The 16,383-nt window shown below is 43.7% G+C and overlaps 1 protein-coding gene across 5 annotated transcripts; it reads right to left on the bottom strand.

Annotated features, from left to right (window-relative positions):
- Nucleotides 1-855: 855 nt before the first annotated feature.
- On the bottom strand, nucleotides 856-15,501 carry UFSP1 (UFM1 specific peptidase 1). Of its 5 annotated transcripts, none has more exons than XM_069646117.1 (3): nucleotides 15,418-15,488; nucleotides 14,208-14,280; nucleotides 856-8,617 (listed from the first exon to the last, which is right to left on the bottom strand). In XM_069646117.1, the coding sequence occupies exon 3, from the start codon at nucleotides 8,581-8,583 to the stop codon at nucleotides 7,927-7,929; it is 657 nt and encodes a 218-aa protein (XP_069502218.1). In that variant the 5' UTR covers nucleotides 8,584-8,617; nucleotides 14,208-14,280; nucleotides 15,418-15,488; the 3' UTR covers nucleotides 856-7,926. The 5 variants fall into 5 exon arrangements, with proteins under 5 accessions (XP_069502218.1, XP_069502209.1, XP_069502199.1 ...); XM_069646108.1 differs by lacking the exon at nucleotides 15,418-15,488 and adding an exon at nucleotides 15,084-15,397; XM_069646098.1 differs by lacking the exon at nucleotides 14,208-14,280 and having other exon boundaries at nucleotides 15,418-15,501.
- Between the last annotated feature and the right edge of the window lie 882 nt (nucleotides 15,502-16,383).

Genomic DNA, 16,383 nt, shown 5'->3' with positions numbered 1-16,383 from the left:
GAAACTGAAAAGCGTTGAACCACAAGAATAAGAACAAATTGTGGACGAAATCTGATGTATTAAACTTGAGAACGGTCTCTAATAATGTGTTTCTATTCAACAACACCTACTACAAACAACTAATAGGTATAGCGATGGGAGCTAGCTATGTTCCAGCTCTTGCAAACATCTTCATGCATCACTATGAACAGCAGATAGTCTTTTCCAATGTTACATTTCTGCCGCATATTTATATGTGGAAAAGATACATAGACGATGTGATTCAGATTTGGAAAGGTTCTATTAAATCTACATCAGTTAATGCTATATTGCATGCGACTAGTTGTCACAAGAAATCAGTCTCAACCAACATACCTAAAGGTGAATTTGTCCGTGCCAGACGGAACTGCTCATTAAATCAGGACTTTATTACAGAATGTGCTTTAATTCGACACAGATTCCTGGCAAGAGGATACAACAAAAGCCTCCTTGACAAAGCCGAACGGGAGGTCAAATGTATGAAGAGAAAGAATTTGCTTACTCCAAAAGTACATGTACACAGTACACAGAGTCACAAACTTAAATGTATCACTAGATACAATGCGGATAGTTCTGGTCTGTACAACACAGTCAAACAACATTGGCATATTCTACAGTTAGAGATATTAGTCCATGGTTAGATGCTTCGCCTAACTTCATTTATACAAAAGCTAACAACCTTAAGAACATCCTCTCACCCTCCTTTAGGTCTATTCAAAAAGACAAACACACTTGGTTACATCAACCACTCAAAGGTTTTCACAAATGTGGGGGATGGTCGATGTGTGCCTTTGCGTATGAAACCTATAAAATCGAATTTAGCCAACTGGGCACACACAAAATCAACTCTTTTATTAACTGCAACACAAAATTTTGTGTATATTGCATTCTATGCATATGTGGACAGTGCTATATTGGCAGTACCATTCGCACTTTGAAAATCAGAATAAGGAAGCACTTGTCATCCATCTCTAAGGTTGATTCACAATACCCTATGTCTGTACATTGGCAAAATGTTCACCAAATGGATGACAAAGCACGGATCCAATTTGCTGGGATGGCTAAAGTCACCTTACCTCAACGTGGGGGAAACCTTGTCCTGAAACTAAGACAATTGGAAGCCCGCCTTCTCTGCCAATACCATACTGTCACACAGGGTCTCAATAGGGACCATGAACTATCTGTATTTCTGTGATCATGCATATCATTCTCCTCCAATTACAGGTTCCTTTTATCTTTTCAAATATGTATTTTCATTTCATCACTCAATGTTGGCCATCCATTTAGTTCAATTAACCACATTCTAAACTATTAATTTAACGAATGCAGATTGGAAACTGATCAGACATGCATAATTAGCATTAAGATCATGCATTACACACCTGTGCCAGTTGGACACATCACTACCCCAGCACTGGGCATTGATTCATTTTTGAGTCAACCATATCTTTGGCAATCATATACATGCAGGTCAACTCAATTCGCCCAGACTCATCTAATTTTATGACGCCTTCTCCTACTCCTAGCCAGTAGATACTAAGGATTTAATTTTTCTCCTATATACGAATTTGTATTCATGTACTGGCCTTTAGTATTTTTCATATTGTTCCCCAAACCAAAAATTGTTTTTCAATACCGTTATTACGGGGTCTAGAAATTGGTGCCCGTTCTCAAGTTTAATCCATCAGATTTTGTCCACAAATTGTTCTCATTCTTGTGGTTCAACGCTTTTCATGTTCAAGTACACTCATCCAAGATGGTGGACATAGCTGCACGTACGGCTTTGCCTCTATGCAATCCCACTGTTATAATACACAGTGAGAGCTGTGGACGTGCTGGCTCCTGCTCCACATATGCATCGGAGATGCTGGTAAGTTAAGCACTTTTGCGTAGACCCCTGGAGTGAATGGAGGGTCTACGCGAGTACACCTGACCGTCTAGACAGTTTAAAATTAGCTTATTGACGTGTCCTGTTTTGTTTCCTTTCCTGGCCGGGATGTCTGGCCGCCCATCGATTTTTACATCCAACTCTTACTCTCAGCGTTCCTCAGTGAAACGTCTAAATTAATGACTAACTTGCAACTGCATAATACAGGTATGAGCTCATGAATCCTTACAGCCTACAACTGAATCAGTTTCTAATTGGGCACATTAAGTCTTTCTCATACGTTGACACACCATTAATGCACCCCACTGCAGTGGAGCCCAAGCTCTTAATAAAGAGAATTGTATACCAATTACTGGGTAAGTGTGATCAGGTTACCATTCACACTATCTAAACTCCAGTAACCCACCCCCTCCATTTGGTGTTTAGTCACGTTTCCCTAACAGATGCTTTCAAATTGCATTCTTTCCCTCTAGTGATTGTTAAGGGTAGTCCAGACTTCAGGTAATCTACAATGTTATTGACTTATTTGACTAACTGAATGGCCAACAGTGTCCCAAAATGTAATTGAGTCCTTCTCTATTTTTCCCCTTTTCATCCCCTCAACTTCCGGCAATGCCCGAATTGGATAAACTCGCACCATATGGGCCATATATCCTTTTTTGCTTAATTTTGATTCACTTGTCAAAATGCATTCACTTGCACAACTTTGTTGACAACCTATGGTTTCAATGTTTCTGTATTGGTTGGTTTTGACCACCTAACTGCTTTTGTTTAGTGTTTGGGTCTGCCATACATGCCATGTTTATAATTGTGTACTTTATTATTTTATTGTACAATGAATATGCAGCCTCAGTAGAAGAGCCAATCACTCGAAACACGTGTCAGGCTGCATCTCCTTCTGATTAAACTACTAATCAATTGATCTTTAACATTGTGTGTGCAGTGTGTTTTGCAATAAAACCCCTCTTACGTAACACTTACCTGGTGGACAACTTGGCAGGTTTCCACTACCGCATTCGCCTGCAGCCCATCCAAACCATCCAAACTTGCTTAGTCCTTGCGCTGAACCTCGCAGTCTTTTTCTGCCAATCGTTTGCCTGCCTAATAAATGAGCCCATGTTACCAGGCCACTTAAAGCAGCATGGCCTGAGGGGGCCAGCCTCTTCCTTGCGTTGAAGTAATCGGGGTCGGTCCCGGTTACTGCATGGATGGGCCAAGGTCCACAGTGCCAGGATACCTCAGCGGCAACGTGCTCGCCTTGGAGCCAAGACAACATGAAGCAACACAGGTTCGATCCCCGGGTCCGTGCTTAGAAACCTCTGGGTATTAAGCGCGTTACAAATACGCAACTAAGACATATTCCAGTAACAGCGCCTCAATGCTCCTGGGCTGTGTGAGCGCTTCAAAAATAAATGCAAAAAATAGTCCCGGGTGCCGTGTGTTTTCTTAGTTTTAAGTATCTCATATCACTACGAAAACACACGGCATCCACATTTTTTTTTTTTAAACCGTGAAAGTATTGCACTCAGAGACCATGTTTTGCCCTTTGCTGAATTGCTTTCTCATATTTATAGTCTCCCAGTCAAGAATGGAGGGAGAGGGGGATAATGCCACAACTGTACACTTTTTGCCTAACATAGTTCTATAAGGATTTATATATTTGAGTGACACTATGGTATGTGTACGTTTAAAGTTATCTTTATAAAGTTGAGTATTGTTGAAATCCAGACATGAAGGGGAAATGATGAGGGCAACTAAGTCAGTAGTTTTTGCACACTGGTACAGGTATTTGCCCCCGATTGTGGCTGCTTTTCAGGCCACAAGTAAAGGACACGTGTGTGGACAGCGTAATTTTTTTTTCCAGAGGGCAGACGCAACCCCTTTGTTCCTTTTTAGGTTGGCAAGCTTTCTCAAGTATTTGGCTACCAGGATTTACTCAGGTTGTCATGTTCGCAGTGCAGACGCTTACCCACAGGACCACAGGCACTTGCGTATTGCGATTTTGTTTTCCAGGTAATATTTGAGGAGAGATGGCTGGGTTAAAAGGCTAGCACCTTTTATACTTTGCCAGCATATTTATTGGACCATGTCCTCGCTCAAGTTATTTTTCTGATGTTCATTAGGCCAACGCTATTTTGTCTTACGCACTTTCTTTTAAAGGGAAGGTCAATTGAACTACATTTGTATATTTCACGTTAAAATATATGTTCAGTTACTAGGCGTACATTTATGGGCACCAGCTTTTGATTTTCGCTATGGGGGTCAAAGTACATGGACATATGTTATTCTTGCAGCCGGTCATTTGTTTCCCTTTTCAGTGCTGCTGTAATGCGGTCAGTTGGGGTCATGCGATGCATCACATCAGTCACCAAGAGACTAGCAATAAAACAAGGGGCTTGTAACACCCTACTTAACCAAAGTGTGTGATCCTTGAAAAAAAACAGTGCAAGTTCTCAAAGCCTGCAATCTTTTATACATGACAATGCCACTGTTAAAACAGTACAAAATCAGTTTGTGATTGATAAAGATCTTTGAGCAATGGGTTGAAGTGTTTTAAAATAGAAAGTGGCCATGGCTAGTGGTCTAGTAATGTTCTAAATTATATAGTGGGCACAGCCTTAGACTCTGAATAAATAGCACAAGGAGTTATCAGCTAAATGGTTGTACTCAGCATGTTACCATATGCAGAACATGTGTGGTACTTTAGTATAAGAATCTCTTTTGATTTTATTTTTCTGTTTTTTAAGAATGAATAGGATTATTGGCCTTGAGGAAAACGAGGCTTGACGCTCTTCATAGAAACTATTATTTACAAACTATCCAATATGTAGCTGTTTTTTGCAGCCAGGGAGGCCACATAAGATTAGGGCAGTATTAATTTCATGCGAGTAGGTCGGATTCAATTGATAGTTCAGTATATATGTGATCACTACTGCACTTTACACAATGCATGGCAAGAATTAAGGGCAATTCCAAATTTATGTCATACATGCTATTTGGCAAGATATAAGAGCACCGAGTATTTAGGTGAGCACTATTGCACTTTATGACACGTTAGCATGAAGCTCTCTTCTCCTATTGCATCAGTAAGGCTGGCACTGCCTCCCATTTACAAGTCCTCCGACCCATGAAAAGAGCGTCACTGGCTGCCTTTGTCTCTACCTACTCTGCTCCTTCTACTCCTGATGCCGATTCCCACCCTGACACAGCCTTCTCTAACTTTAACCTCTCAATTTCCAACACTCTTGATATTCTTGCCCCTGTCATGAGGGTACGACTGAAGCCTACCAAAAAGTGGAACTCTTGGTACGACTCCGAACTATCGGCCCTTAAAAGCAAGTGCAGGGCAGCCGAACGAAATGGGATTCCTCAGGCGCACCATCTGACAAACTGGCCTGCCACCTCCTTCAAAGGCATTAGAGACTCTGTATCCACTCCAAGAAGAGAGTCTTTATTCAAGACTGCATCTCCACTAAATCCAATAACATGGCCAAGCTTTTCAAAGTCTGCAAGGAACTAGCCAATCCTGCCACAGCCGCCTCCACCATTGCACCTACCCAGGCCCTTTGCTCGGCCCTGGCTGCACACTTCAACACAGGATATCCTATCCTCTCTCTCTTCCTCACCACCTCACGCACCACCATTTCTTGTACCCCCTTTGTGAAACCCCCCCTTCTCTCTCCCCTGCCACACTTGAGGAGGTCACTAGACAAGTCCGGTGTATGAAAGCCTCCTACAAACAGGTTGTCCCCTGTCCCTCCAAAACCATCAAGGACAACATTGACTCTCTCGCCCCAGCTTGGCCGACCTCTGCAACCTCTCCTTCGCCACTGGGGTTTTCCACACTGCTCTTAAGCACTCGCTTGTGCACCCTCATCTCAAAAAACCTTCTGCTGACCCATCAATTCCAGCAAACTATCGCCCAATCTCTATCATTCCTTTCCTGGGCAAACTCCTGGAGTTCTGGAGACGGTGAGCTTCTGGGGGAAAGTGAGAAAATTAAGAATACCTTTGAGAAGGTGCAGTTGGTAGTGGGACATTTTAGAGATGTCCGCGATATGAGACAAGAAGGAGAGAGTGGAGTCGAAGATGACCCCAAGATTTCTTGCCTCGTTGGTAGGCAGAGGCACAGAGCGAAGGGAGGCCGGCCAGAGAAAAAGAGGAAAGGCGGGAGCAGGGGTCTCGTCCCCGATGAAGACAATCTGTCTTACCGGCATTGAGGCAGAGGTCGTTTGCAGCACACGACGACTGAATAGCAGAGAGTCAGGTATGAGTGAGGAAGAGGCCTAGGGTAGCCTGAAAGAGAGCTGCATGTCATCCGCGTAACACTGAAAGTTGGAGTTGAAAGTCACTATCCTACGGGCCATCCTGGCCGGGCCTGGTTGAAAATGCAGGGGGATAGGTTAAATCCCTGGGGGACACCGCACGTAGAGCGACTGATAGGAGAGAGATAGGACCCCAATTCCACCAGAGATGGGCGGTCAGAGAGAAAGGAGGTTAGCCACGCCAGGGCCTGATCAGTGATGCGCAGGGTATCACAGAGAAGTGCAATCAGGGTGTTGTGGTTTACCGTATCAATGGCAGAGTAGAGTTCGAATAGAATGAGGACAGAGGGAGATTTAGAATCGAGATTTGAGAGCAGATCTTCACAGGTGTAAAGAGCAGCAGTTTCAATGCCTCTGGATGCTCTAAAGCCAGACTGGTGGACATGGAAGCAACCAACAGATTCAGTGTGGATGGTAAGCTGAGAAATAAGCTGGCCACAGCAACAAGAAGAGTGTGTTCTCTTTTGCTCGCAATATAAAGATTGCGGGCAAAGAAGGCACCCACTAAAGGCTGCAAAGCGTTGAGCCCAGCCAAGCCCCACCCCAAGCTGCAGACAATTGCGCACATAGGCTTGCAGACCGAAATGTGGGTTTGGGGGGGCCGGGAGAGCCACCATTTTTTTGTAAATTAGATGGGCTGGGGGTAAGCCCACTTTTCTCAAACGTTGAAAGCTGCAACAAAATCGACCTAAACAAACAGCCCGTTTCATACGCAGCCTTCTACAGGCGGCCTACAGACATGGAACCATACGAACTGCATCCAGGGGAGCAATATTGGACTGGGGAAGACCAGCCCAAACAGAATTACAAGTTGCACTTGGGCTAGCACGTGGCAATCAGTGTTGGAAATTAAAGGAGTAATCACATTTGGATAACACAGAATTCATTTTACAGACTCTTCAGTGCATTAACACGAGGACCAAAAGATACAAGCAAAAACATGTTTAGCAAAAGAAGCAAGGGAGAAGGGGAAAGCAGGGCTAGTGGCCTCGTATAACCTGGGGAGAACAGGGATCCAGGGGTTACCGTCAGCAAACAAAATATCTACTTTAGATGGCCTCTGCTTATCAATGCCTTGAAGACAGTCCCTGAGATGGCGGATATGGACACTGGGTGGCACACACATGTACGGTGGTGTTCCTTTCATGTACTGGTGCATCGGGAAGCCCCATTCAGTGGCCAGATCCTCCAGTGGATCCATGTACAAGTTAAATAACAAAGGTGACACCAAATGTATACATACACAATATAGTGAAACCCTGTGATAGTGGTGTTGAAACATATGCAAGCCGAGCTCAGCAGACAATAAATACAGCCCCTTCCAACCTCCACAAAAAGTATCAGGTAAAGAGGACACAGCACTTAGTCTTATACGGATGGCCCTATAGAATCAATACAGCATGTTTGACCCGGTGTAGGGCTTATGGCTGTGATGCCACTGATATGGCATACGCGCTTAAGAAATGGGTAGTATCGAACAGCCGCAGTGAAATGTCAAATGAACGCAAATGTCAAATGAACGCAAATGCTCAGTGTGCAATTATACATCCACTGTGTTTGCACTTTGGTCCTGGAGTGAAACTAACGGTCTGTAGATCGAAAGTTGTGGAGGGCTCTTGGCTGAAGGAGTGGGCTTTCTCAAATCTAATGAAAAAGAGAGACAATTTCTGAGAGTGCTCACATCAGCTGGTCTTTTTATTTGGAATCCACCGTCACTCCTTTAGACTGAGGGATGCAGAAATTGTAGAAGGATTCCTGTTGGAAAGAGTCAAGGTCCCTCCACTGTACCCAGCCAAACTGCTGAGCCTCCGTTCTATCCAGACCCTTCCCATAAAAATGTGGGTCCAGTACTAGGAGATAGTGGCCCTGCGGGCTGGAGCAAACTCCCATGATTCCCTTAGAGGAGTTATCTGTGTCCCCTCCCATCATCACAGGGGCCCCGATGTTCTGGAAGTGAGCATGTAGCTCCTCTATCACTTCTGGGAGCTTGTCTCCTTGGCGGACATGGCGGATCCGACAGGGGATGTCATAGAAATAATCCATGCACAAGGCAACCTCAACCGAACCAATCCAGCTCCGGGAGCCAGTAAACGCACTGGGCTTGTCCTGCATCTCCACCAGGGCCTCCTGGATCTGGCACAGGGTGGGGATGGGTCTGGCTGGTGGGTCATCGCAAGCAGTTACCCAGGAGCACATGGTCTGCAGGGTGCGATAGCCGCATCCCCATCCCCGGTCGTCTACACCGTCACATCCATAGTGGTAGTACATGTAGTCACCATGGACCAGCGTTGTCCGATTGCTGCGGTTGGTGGGTGGCGGGACGTCCTCGTGGATATTCCGGATAAGGTCCATGTTAGCCGGCGCATAGAGCACATCAAGGCCGCTTCTGTGAAGAAATCAAACGCCAAAAGGCCATTATAATCAAACATCATTCACGTCACAGAGCTTTCCCTTGCTGCTGCTTAATACATTCAAGGCTCTCTAAAAGAACAAATGCTGGAAAGAAAATGTCAATCACACCCGTCACGCATCAGATTTATAAAGTGCTAATATAACTGGGATATGGCTGCACGTAGGGGACGTGTTCCCAGGTATGGTGGGAAACATGACAAATGACATTTACGACCACCGGGCCACCCCATGCATAACCACACCTCGTTCAAGAAGACAGAAAGACACAAGGGCACAGATCAAGACACAGACAGAGCAGCACATAGATAAAGGTACAGGCAGACACAGACGAGCGAGGGGACACAGACAGCTGGGGAAAACCCACAAACACATACAGAGGTGATTAGAAAGGGGACGCAAACGACACAGAGAAAAAGTCAATGTGGCTCAGTGAAGTAACTACAGTGCTCGGTGACTGAACAGCACCAAAGCAGGTGTGTAGCCCTTTAAGTAAAAGGGTTCAACGTGATCATTGGTTCTTTCACCCAGTAACCCCGTCGACTACAGAACATTTTCCCCACCGAGAGTGAAAATGGAGATGTTACTGAACCTTCTCTCTGCCAACAGGCATGTTTAGAGGGCAGTCAATAACTCCTGGTATTGACTGCATTCTAAACAGTCTTTCTTCAAAGGCAGACAGAGAAGCACCAATGCAATTAACAAGCTCTTTTTTTTTTTAATCAACAAGACTCTCCCTCTCTGAGGACCTTTTTTTTGCTGCAACATACTATTCAACACACGAACAAGAAAGCTAAAAGACGGGAAAATGCTTTCACTTTCTTATTGAGAAATTGTTTACTTTTACATGGCACTTAATGCATGCTCATATGAAATCTGTGCCAGTCAGCCAAGTTGAAATTAAAATTCTTAACTTATGGGCAACGTGCTCGCCTTGGAAGCAAGACGACACGGAGCAATATAGGTTCAATCCTCGGGTCCGCGCTTAGAAACATCTGGGTATTAAGTGCGTTATAAATAACCTATCATCATCATCAACCATGTTAGTCAAATACTACAACATAAACCACATTTAATGTACTCAGTCCATTTACTTTACTCAAAGTAACATTTTTTACTTCACCGCCAAAAATCCAATTGGCTAATATTAATGTGCGGGTCAGTTTTAATTACAATTGCACCCCAGCTTCCAACATATGAAAAAGAACCGCAAGCAGAAATAACACATGCGTGTCTAAATACACCATCCAGAATACATTGTGGGCTGAAGCATTTTCCAGCAGGAGCGGACTTGAGTGGGCACTAACCCATCCACTCTAAAACCTCTGTTCAATGTGCAATGCTCATAGAAAGCATGTGTGGCTGGCCAGTAGAGTTGAATGTACCATTAGCCAGATATGGGCAGACCTGCCTGCGAACGAGTCCCCTTAAGAAGATGAAACTCTAAACTATAACATGCACAACCAGGGTCCACCACCTGCTCTGTGATGTAGAACCCAGACAAGGTTAAACGGAGGCTCCCTAGCCCACCACCAGTGTAGGAAACACCCTCTCATCAAAACCTTAGGGATCCCAAGAAAGTAGGAGGACAGTACCCTGTGAGGGAGGTGGACTCCGGAAGGTGGAAGGCCTGAGATCACGGATCCCAAGCCCTGGTAGAAAGAAGCCACCCGTCAGCCTTATTTGAGCTGCACAACTAAGCGAGCAGGACAAGTGACTTTGTAATCCTCTTCTGACATGATAAACCCTTGAACCTCAACCTTCATTGTGCACAGGCATTACCCCTTTTATTCAAGAGTCCTCTTGGCCCTTTATTTACCAGCTTGTCCAATCACCCTATATCTCCCCTACTGTTCTCCCACCCCCAAACGCACATATATTTGCAACGAACCTTTGATTCCGCTGTTAGCCAAGCCACTACCCTCCCCCCAGACTCTGGTGGGAATGTGGCGATCACCAAAGTTAAAGGTGCTTTCCACTATTCAAACCTATCCTGTGGATATTTTGCCAGAAACTGCTTATCAAAGGCATAATTTCATCAATGGGACACAAGCAAAGGCAGCAGGGCCCGCAAGGCAATATAAGAATGTAGGGTGCTATGGCCCAGAGCAAGAGAAAATCCAACAACTGTTTGCCTCCAGCAGAATGCCGGAGGTGACTCATGCTTAGAATGCGGGAGAAAAAAGATACATTCCATTGGGACTTCCTACATAGGACCGGAACATAGCACTCAGTCTAGAAACCTTTCTTGTTTCTAGGGGTCACTCACTATTACATTGTAATTGTGATTGAATTGCAATTTAAATTTTGTATCCTGAAAAGTATTGGAAAAGAGGTCAATTTGCGCCTTCTTATCGACATATAAGCTATTAACCAAGTGGCACCAGGTTATTTATTGTATTTTGGCTGGGTTGGTGAACTCCCAACTCACCTCACGCGCTGACTCTTCATAGTTCTGTGAGCAAAACATGTGCGTCACAAAACCTTTATTTTCAAGATACTCTAAAATTTCTGTATCGATTTTGCATCAGTGCAAAAAAAAAAAAAAGGTTCAACGCTGTATAAGTCTAGCTTTAAAATCAAACGTGATGCAGTTTGTAATACCTTTTGTTGAATCATTTCGCACTGCACTCTTTGGGACTACATAAACTAAGGGTTCGTGCCACCACTGCCCAGTATTTTCAGTTAGTCCAATAAAATGGGACATCTCGTGTGCACGGACGTCATTTACGGGTCGCAGCTGTGACCCCTGACGTCTCCCTTGCTACCCATGTGATCTCTGTTGCTACCCCATTTTTTTAAATGTTTTATTTTTTTGATTGAGGCTCATGGGCATTGGCCAGCAGCATGTGGCTTTGTTTCTGGAGTGGCTGCTTTTTTGAGGATCTATGTGATTATTGCGATGGCGAAAATGCGGTCTTTTCTTTTAACCCTTTACACCACATATATATCCCCTCCCCATATTAATATTATACTCTAAACCCCCCCAAATATATATGTGGTGTAAGGGGGGGTTAAAAACAAATAAAAGTTGACATTTTCGGCCGTCGCAATTCCCAGGTCAACATTTGTGTACGATTCCCTTTTTTGATAGCTATAGCCGGTAAGATAGCTTAGTGGGTTGAGCGCTGGCTGCTGCAATGTGTGTGTGATCTGCAGGTTGTGGTTCGACTCCCAGCAAGGTCATCTCAGCCTTTCATCCTGCTGAAGTTGATAAATGAGTACCAACACAGATTAGGTGATATTGTATGTATATTTGTTCTATTTGAAGAGCTTAAGCGTAAAAAACATCATTATCGTATAGCCTTGGACGTCTGCTTGCATTCAGTGATTTGGTAATATGGGCCTTTACGCACTGATATTAAGGATTCATATGGTGATCCATTGTTGCATGAAATGTATATCACTTTACAGTGATACCGTAATCAAATAGTTCGTAGTGTACTTAGAAACAATGCTATGTGATGCCACTTCCTGTTTTGTAGAGGGTGAAAGGTTGTGTTCCATCGTTTCCCATGTCACTTCAGGATGGGGTCAAATAACATCACTTCCTGTGATGTCAACAGAGGTCAAGGGTCATGCAGTGTCACTTCCGCTACCCCTGGCATTGTGGTGAAATGACGTCCCTGCTCGTGTGACTAATATGTCAACAATTCAGCAAATCTCAGGACACTGTTTCTTATAGCTCGACTCACGGCAAACGCCACTATGAACCGGAAATACAAAGAGAATAACAGACGAAATCTGCTCTGGTAAAAAATGCTAAAGGTGGGAATTCCTTGTGGTTTAATTTACTGGTTTATAAAACTCCATACAGACACATTTTACAGGATTCGCATATCACCAGATGTGAGAATTACTGCTCCGATAAAAACCACACTAGGCTTGAAACAAGGCTTTAACCTAGCTGCTTGCTTCTTTAACCTGTATATTAAGTCTCTTCTCGGTAAAACTAGGCACATTACGTCTGCAATAGCTCACCTTTGCAGACGACATAATGCTATTTGATCCGACTCCAATTGGCTTACAAAATAAACATCTTTTTGAGAATTTTGCACAAGCATAACCTCCTAACCCTGCTAAAACAGCTATCATGAAATTTGGTACAAAGAAGTTCAAAAATGAAAAACTTCAGACGGTATCTAAAGCAAACCAGTTTACCATTACTTGAAGATGCAATATATCTGGGTTGCAACATAAATGAGGCGAACTCAATAGAATATTGGACAGCTTTACATAAACTTAAAAGCCGCCCATTGCTCTCACAGTTGAAATTAATCTCTGCAAAATATTGTAAATATTAATTAATTCTGATAATAGACTTCTGGACCTTGAAAATTGAAAGTGTTCTTTTGTATACATTGGACAATTGTCTTACGGTGATGGGTAAGTGTCTAGATAGCCTCCAAGGAACCTTGTTAAAAACTGCAATGAACCTTCCACTAAGTCTTCCGAATTGCGTTTTAAGACATGAATTAGGTCTTATTGCACTATCATCAAGAAGGAAATGGCGCCAATTGTGTAATTATTCTAAAATGTGCTGCTCTCAACCTAATTCTTTATACTATGATTTTAAAACTAATATCCAACTACTGGACACTCCCTCGATCAATACCTTCCACCGTCACATGCAATTTTGTCTCGATTAACTCAATATAACAATTGAAGATTTATCGTTTAGACCAGCCTATGCTAAGAAGAAATTGACTGGTGTAAAACTATCACAGCAATGGGAACTTACAAAATGTATCAGGAATACTGTAAATATACCAAGAAACGTGTACCTAGATACTCTTATATTGAAATTTTCCTGTGTCAACATTATAGACAGAAATATATGCGATTTAAATTAAATTTGCTTCACACACATGAAAGGACAAAGCATTGGAATAATGACACTGATCATGAAGTAACTGAAAAATGTCGTTTTTTTCCATGTACAGAACAAGCTGAAACATCTGATTTTATATTGTCCCTGTTTTAGAATTAGGAGATCTAATTTATTATTAAAATGTTGTAATATAAACTGAGTATTATGAAGAAGCACTCTGGCCAAGAATGATGACTGAGGAACACAAACCCCTATTATATGCTCTTGTCCAGTTGTGCGATCACATTAGAAAGAAATAACCAAATTTGAGATCAAATGATACTCTCCTTATTTTATAAATGGCATCTTAGAACTTTTATTTGATGTTTTAACTAGTTTTAATCTGTTGTGTCTGTTTTAGAATCAGGTTTAATCATACCTGTTAGTATTTTAACATTTTCTAAAGTCGTAAATGTCGATTTCAACCATATGAACATATGAATTAATTGAACGAAGAGCCTTTTTACTGTATTGTTTATGTAATATGTATTTGTAATAATTCATTTTTTGTAAAGGTCCAAGTTTTCTTGAACTAAATACAAATAAAATAAAAAATAAATAACAGGTGAAAGAAGATATGAAGTGATGGAATGAAGTAGAAGATAAAAGAAGAATGGGGGTGGTCGCATAATGGAGAGGTGGGACTAGGATGGGCACCAAGGAGAAGGATGGCATTGAAGTGAGAGGAAATACGCACCGAGTACCCCAATATTATTCCAAATGTGCCACCATCAGACTGCGTCCTCACTGCACAAACAGCCCAGGTCATCCTTAAAAAAGAAATTGTAAAGTATAGATACACATGGCTGCTGAAATATTTGTAATAACCCGATAGAGTTTAAAGATACACCAAAATCCTGCTGAAATTAAACAACTCTGATATACTGTGCATCCTAGCCCTTCTGGAAGCTCTGCCATGTTTCAGCAGTCACCGTTTCATGCCCCTTTCAGTCTACACCTTCACCTACTGAGGCACCACCACATAACTAGACAAGTACAGAGGTCTGCAACCTTTGGGTCTCCAGATGTTTGGACTACAACTATTTTAGAATTAGGAGATCTAATTAATTATTAAAATGTTGTAATATAAACTGAGTATTATGAAGAAGCACTCTGGCCAAGAATGATGACTGGGGAACACAAACCCCTAATATATGCTCCCTAACCAGCGCAGTCAATAGTGAGCTATCATGGGAATTGCCGTCTGCATCTATACCCCTGGACAACGAGGACCACCCTCCCTTTATGTATGGCCCGCTGCAGATCTCTTGGAAGCAGGGGGGTACATGCACTGAAATGGAGGAAATACATATGCAACCTGCACGTTCTTGCTATGAGGGTGTAGGGCCGCCCTTTTTGACTGGGTACACAAAAGCCATAATACAGCGGTGCTCTCATGTTGAACGGAAACTGGCCGCTAGCCTTGGGGCTGGAGGGGGAGCTCTGTGACAGGCAAAACGAGCCTCTCAGCTTTCTTATGTGGTCATTTTCCTTTTCCCTACTGGCTATCTTTCTTTGTTCTGCCATTCGGAGGATAATCATGCCGATTAATAATCTGCACAGCCTCACATACCCCAATTGCTGCTTTATTTGCGCGCACACAAAAATCGAGCCACAAATGGAGGCTTGATGGGTGTGCCACATGTGTATTATCATGATGTTGCCCCACAGCGCATTTTCATCCGGCCGTGGCTCTTCGCCTCCTCGGGGTCAGCGTGGGCTCTTTGCGCGCGCCCCAGAGCCTGTGTTCCTTCCGTTTACCCCTACCCCCGACCCCCCAGGGGCTAGCGCCGACAGCCTTCATTCTCCGCGCCAACCAACGGACAGACTGGGGTTTCCGCCACATGCCCAAATCCAGAGATGAAGACTATGCTACCCGGCCCCGGATTTAATATCCACTTACTGACCTCATTTCCTCCCAGCACGCGCAGTCCTCGCTGGCACCGGATGTGTGTGTACCCTGCTCCGTGTGAACTCCAACTCCCAGCACTCCGCTTACACCTAAAGCAGGAAACACTGGCCTGATAGCGTGCTTGCTAACACTAGCAAATGACAATGCTGCCACCTGCTGCTCGAACTTGCGATTGCCGCCGCAGAGGTGGGAGTCTATGCGTGGCTGGCACTAAACAAAAATCAAAGCAGCACTGCCTGCAACACGCAATACAGTAAGCTCCAGAGCTGCCAGCCACAGCGGTGATTCGAACTTGAGTAAGGTGCGCTGTCATTTACGGGACTGCCAGCGTCTGTCACAGTGGCGTGGCCACACTCTTTTGACTGGGTTGGCATGAAGTACGAGCGTGCACATACATAATGATCATAGTTCAGGATAATGGGGTGGCCCCTGGGATGGCCAATAAGATTCCGGTGGTAGCATGTGCCACTCCAGAACACGGCACTGTTGTTGTACCATGAATGAATCTGCAGTAAGTGAGCAACACAGTGTTAGAACTCTGTGGTTACGTGCAGGGCTGGTCCTAGGATTTGCTGGGTCCTGGGCAGCAAAAAGTGTGTGTGTGGGGCTCCCTTATATATGCATAAATAATGACTACTTCAATATGAAACGGAATTGTAGAGAAGCCCCTCAAGGTTCACACCACAAAAATACAACCCATGACATATCTCTCAACCTTTCAGTACCACTCGGCGGGTGAAAACATCTGATTTTGTATTTGGCGGGTGAAAAGCCCATTGATTCCTATGGGCGTGTGTGAAGCTTGGCGGGTGAGAGAACTGCCTAAGTGGCAGGCAACACCCGCCAAAAGCGTGTGAGTTGAGAGGTATGCGTATGCCATGAGGGGAAAAACGGCCCAGCACACCTCTTGCAAGGAGAACAAGTTTTATTTCCACAAAAATAGAGATGCGCCAGCAAAGCA

This window comes from Ambystoma mexicanum, chromosome 1p, assembly GCF_040938575.1.
Source record: "Ambystoma mexicanum isolate Mex_15411 chromosome 1p, UKY_AmexF1_1, whole genome shotgun sequence".
Lineage (NCBI taxonomy): Eukaryota > Metazoa > Chordata > Amphibia > Caudata > Ambystomatidae > Ambystoma > Ambystoma mexicanum.
The sequence above is the reverse complement of the archived record's forward strand: the minus strand, read 5'-3'. Positions and strand labels throughout refer to the sequence as shown.

What these genes read in the sequence shown, in the direction of transcription:
- UFSP1 (XM_069646078.1), bottom strand. Translation starts at nt 15,166, where the DNA reads ATGATAATACACATGTGGCACACCCATCAAGCCTCCATTTGTGGCTCG. An exon ending in CAAATAAAGCAGCAATTGGG is followed by an intron (nt 8,618 to 15,083) that starts GTATGTGAGGCT and finishes ATTTCTTCACAG; the next exon opens with AAGCGGCCTTGATGTGCTCT.